General features: G+C 36.2%; 1 protein-coding gene and 1 long non-coding RNA gene across 2 annotated transcripts; one reads left to right on the forward strand and one right to left on the reverse strand.

Moving 5' to 3' along the window:
• LOC109228332 lies at positions 634–3105 on the forward strand. Its single transcript, XR_002068367.1, has 2 exons — positions 634–1044; positions 2687–3105. It is a non-coding gene; the product is annotated as an uncharacterized LOC109228332 (long non-coding RNA).
• Positions 3281–4779, reverse strand: LOC109227313 (xyloglucan endotransglucosylase/hydrolase 2-like). Its single transcript, XM_019392427.1, has 3 exons — positions 4453–4779; positions 4174–4367; positions 3281–3905 (listed from the first exon to the last, which is right to left on the reverse strand). Exons 1-3 carry the CDS (start codon positions 4726–4728, stop codon positions 3503–3505), a joined length of 873 nt encoding a protein of 290 aa, XP_019247972.1. The 5' UTR covers positions 4729–4779; the 3' UTR covers positions 3281–3502.

Raw genomic sequence — 4996 nt, forward strand, 5'->3', positions numbered from 1 at the left:
TAATTAATATCAAAATGTCGATTTTTAATACGTGTAACAGCCCAAATCAATTAAGGTAAATCGAAGGAGTAATACTTAGGAAGAAATTCAAAAATAGCCAGATTTACAAGTGGTCTTCAAAAATAGTCACAGTGTCAAAAGTAATCGAAATTTAGCCACTTTTCATGTAAAGATAAATCTGAACGAAAACACTGTTCAAAATCCGGAAAATACTCCAGTATAATATACTGGAGTTCCAGTATAATATACCGGTCCAGCATAATATGCTGGAAGTTCATACACATGTTCTCCAATCTCCAGTATATTATGCTGGAACTTTCCGCGTGTTGGAGGTCCAGCATAATATGCTGGAAGTTCATACACATGTCCTTCAATCTCCAGTATATTATGTTGGAACTTTTCGCGTGTTGCAGTTCTAGCAAATATGCTGGAAGTTCATACACAAGTGCACCGATCTCCAGTATATTATGCCGAAACTTTTGTGTTGCAACAAAATAATAGCTATTTTTTAATGACTGCGCAAATATTTACTACTAATACTTATCATAATTAGTCCAAATACTTTCGAACCAGTCTGAAGATGTTTGACAAAGTGCCAACACCATCTACAGAAAAGTAGGTACTTAGAGAAATTACAAGTGCCGAAGTATTAGCTGTTTCAACTTATTTTCTGTCTGCACTTGGGCCCCTTACTTCTCTCTTCCTCGCACTTCGTGCATCTCATAAACCCCTTGTAAATCCCACAGACAAAAAAGTAAGAACAGAGTTGCGTTTTTGAAACTGTCTCTAAAGAAGAAACAAAAAGGGACATACAAAATGGAGCTGTCCAGTCCAATGTGATATGAAGAGACAAAAGAGAGATTTTTTTTTTGTGTGTGTGTGTGTGTGAAAAGGCAAGTTAGAATATTGTTTGGAGTGCAACTTCCTCAGTGTCTCTCCGTCCCTGTGAAGACCCTTTATCATATAGGTTTTGGACCAACCAAAGTTTATGGCTATGGCATTGCAATTACATGTGTTGGGAAGTTGGTTTTTTCTCCCCAAAAGGTAAAAAACTAAAAATTGTTTATTCATTTTGCTGGTGTATTGGCATTTTTCCTTGCGTCTGTTGCTTTTCGTTGTTATTTTATATTGACATATCGTGTAATATCAGTTCAAATCCAACTCTGATTGAAATTTGTTTGTTTTGTTTTTGCTTAATTGTGCTAATTTCTTGAAGCTTTTTTTCTGAATGGGCAATTTGAGGAGTCTGTTCTCATGATTGGCAATTATTTTTCATTTTGTACGGACTTCTCATTACAAAAGATTGAAAATAATGGATTTGTAAATCCGTATAGGCAGAGGATGAACCAGAATTTGAAGCTTGTAGGTTGGGGATTCTAGTTTGTTTATGTTACTGAGTTCTAAGTTAACAATTTATTTGGACCAAAATTACTGGGTTGGGCCGAACCTGCAAGTCCTATGCTAGCTATGCCCCTGCGTATAGGTGATACCTACTAGAAGACTAGTGCACTAGAAGATTCTTACTATTCTGAGATATAACCATTAGAGTATATTAAAGAACGCCTCGCGTTACATAATCCATAGGTACATTCTTTCGAAATATTATGGATCCAAACAAGAGTATTTATGATACTGAAGATCCATACAGTCGACCCCAACTAGCTTGGAATTGAGGCATTATTGTTGCCTTGTTGAATGAACTTTGCATAATTCTCTATTTCAAACTAGATATTGCTGTATATACTGAGGCTATAGGGAAAAAATGTTGAAAACTGTCATATGCATTTGCTTGGGACAGGAATATTTTGCTGTGTACCGAAATTCGCATTACCTATATGCTTTGATTGGCATTAAAATGAGGAATAGCTATCCCAATTTGGTTATGTTATTCTTCACCCATTCACTCAAAATTGAGTGAATGTGGTTTAGGTTTAGTAATAGTTATTGCATGAAGTTTAAAATTATCTAGGTGTCTTAGTGTAGGAACATCTAGCAATAAAGACTTTCTTTATTGCAATGTTTGAAGATGTTAGGGTTCAGGAGCTCAGATGAAAAGAGGAGTTGTGGAAGTACTAGGAATGTTGACTGTTTGGGTAATTCTTCTTCGTTTCACGATTTCAGAAGTTGCTGAGAATAAAGACGAGAGCAAACTAATGAGGCAAAAAAACACTCAGAGAACATAGTCAACTTCTCCTTTGGTCTTAGGAGTTGGACTTGAAGAAGTAGGCATCATGTATATGTGATGGTTGGGACTGTTTGCCATAAAAAAAGATCGCTGGGAGGTTATTTCCAAAGCACAACTAGTATACAGGAGCTTGTTTTCGGTTCATGTTGAGAATAATTGGATAATCCGTAAATAGTGGCTGAGTGCCTGGAATGGAATATAAAAGGGCAATTGCAATGTGATGTTCTTTTTTTGGGTTGGCTACTCTATTGGTCAGGAAAACATGGAGTGGTGAGGGGAGGGGGACAGCGGACTTTAGGTGCGAAACTAAACGTGTGTAGCGGTGCAACCGCCGATGTTGCTTGGCATTTCTGAAACTGATAGTGAGAACAGTCCTTATCCATTTATTTGTGTATTTTGCAATGAAATATTCCTTCTTCAACTGTTAATTACAATGGTGCTTGGACCAGATGCTAGTTTCTTCTTATCATTTCTAATTGTTTCTCGCTCTATCTTCTGCAGGCCGAATGGAGAAGTAGGAGTAAAGCTTGCTTCAGAGGTTTTAAGGTTTTTAATGGTAAACTCGGTTGAGTTTACTGTCATGCTTTCCTGAAACATGTGAACTCATAAGTCATAAGTACATTGTTACCTTAAAGTTTGGAATGAAGCCATCGGTCCGCGAAGTATATCAATCTTTGTAGTATATTGAAATACAAATAGTTTGATTCATTGTGCATGAAATTTATGCATATGAAAGCTACTGAGGTTTTTCTTTTTTCAAGATAGTGACCTATCCATTCTTCTAGAATTCAAATTTCAATCCAGAATCACTGCCAATTAGCTCGGAGATATATGATAACTGGAAAGGATATGTGATGATATTGTACATCCAACTACCTTATTGTTGTCTGAATATATACTCCTGAGGTTAGTCTTCTCAATTTCTTGACGTAATATAGGCTTTGTATCTTCTAATTTATGAGTGTTTAAACTAAACTTTTCATCTATTTATACTACTTTTATTCTATATCTTACGACAAAATGATGTGTTTTAAAAGTTGAAAACTTCATATTTGAACAGAAATTGCTCGTGTACTTCATCGAGTAAGCACATCCTTCCACCATGATATAACATTATTTTATAAAGAAAGAAAGTAACAATACACATTTCATTACAAAAAGAAACTTGAATACACAACGAAATGAGTAACAAACAGAACTTTTATTGGTACAAAGAATAAAGAATTTCATACTCTCATCTCACAGGCAAACAACCAATCCCAAAAACCAATGGAATATGCATTGAACATTAGGAAGTAGATCAAGTGAACCCATCTTCTAAAACCTTGAACGCTTGCACTCTTCAGAAAAACCTTGAGGAAACCTCTTAGAATCAGCACAATAGTTGTAAACCATGTGTCTGCTTTGTACCCATCTTAGCCTATTCCTTCCCTTACCATCAAGTTCATGAGTTTGCCATGGCTTAACATTGTTTGCTGAATTGCTTGATTTACACGACGAGGTACCGGATAACACTGCACAACCATCAATATTGATGTTTCTGTAGTAAGCAGTGAAAGGAGCAAGTGACCAATCTGTTTTGACTCTGCCTCCTTGTGTAGCCCACTCATCTGCATTCCACAAGCTGCAGTATACTCTCATTGCTTGGCTCTTTGGGAATGGAATGCCAATGTTTTCATGGTTGTTGTATACTCTAATGGGGCTGTTATCCACTAAGAACCTGATTATATCAAAGAATTGGTAAGATAAAATGTATAACTAACAGAAATACAAGAATTTAGATTTAACTTATATACATTAACAATGTAAGTTTTTCTTTTTACACTATCAGTGTAATTTAATCTGTTATAGAAATCGTGGATATGCTTTTTTTTTTTAGGTAACTAGTTTGACTTGATAGTGTAAGAAATTCTTTTACACTTTCAGTGTTTAGAAGTTAAACTCTGGATATATAAGAAAGACATATGTAAGGTGATCGTCTAACTTACACTATGCGGTGAGGGTTCCAGACAATGGTGTAAGTGTGAAATGCAGCAGTTGGATCGAACCAAAGGTGGAATTGTTGTTCTTTGTTTCCTTTTCCTTGTGTATAGACATTGGTATGGACAGTGTAAGGCTGGCCAGAAACATTGCCCAAGAACTCAAAATCAATCTCATCATGTCCTTCTCCTTGCGAAGATAACTACATGAACAAAGAAACGAACAGAACAATCCATTAGCATATACGACATACTATTACAAGAATTAGGGTAGTAAGAGCAACTTACAAAGAAAGTGGTGACAGTGCCAGCAGAATTTCCAGGGACAAGCTTGAGTTGCATGTCAAATCTTCCGAATAAATACTCATTCTTGGACTGAAAACCAGAGCCTGATAATTTATCAAGAGTGAGGGCAAGACCTCTGCCACCTTCTTGTATTTTACCTCGTCCTTCGCCCCACGTAATGACAGCATCTCTGTAGAAGTTACCAGCTGAGGCTGCTAATAATTGAATGCTCATTACTATGCAAAGCAGAAGCATTACTGATGAAAATTTAGAAGCCATTTTCTGAACTGATATTGTTCAAGAGAAAAGGGAAGAATGTGAGATGATGATGTTATGATTTGTAAAGGAGGGCTATTTATAGGTGGAATATGAAGCTGAAACATAGTAGGGAAGGATCTGTTTTAATGAGAGTAATTATGGACAACTGGGGCAAGGGCTGTGAGCTGTAAACCTTAGTTTATTCAAAATCATTGGGAACAAACAAAAGTATTGGTATACGTGTGGGGTTCTTTCTTTTTGGATGAAAATGAGATCTCTAATTTTCACT

This window comes from Nicotiana attenuata, chromosome 6 (genome assembly GCF_001879085.1).
Source record: "Nicotiana attenuata strain UT chromosome 6, NIATTr2, whole genome shotgun sequence".
In the NCBI taxonomy this organism is placed as follows: Eukaryota; Viridiplantae; Streptophyta; class Magnoliopsida; order Solanales; family Solanaceae; genus Nicotiana; species Nicotiana attenuata.

Excerpts from the sequence above, each read along its gene's own strand:
- LOC109227313 (XM_019392427.1), bottom strand. The coding sequence starts at position 4,728 with ATGGCTTCTAAATTTTCATCAGTAATGCTTCTGCTTTGCATAGTAATG. Across the intron at positions 4,368-4,452 it reads GCACTGTCACCACTTTCTTT|TTATCTTCGCAAGGAGAAGG; the intron begins GTAAGTTGCTCT and ends TTGTTCATGTAG. Across the intron at positions 3,906-4,173 it reads TGGAACCCTCACCGCATAGT|GTTCTTAGTGGATAACAGCC; the intron begins GTAAGTTAGACG and ends TGATATAATCAG.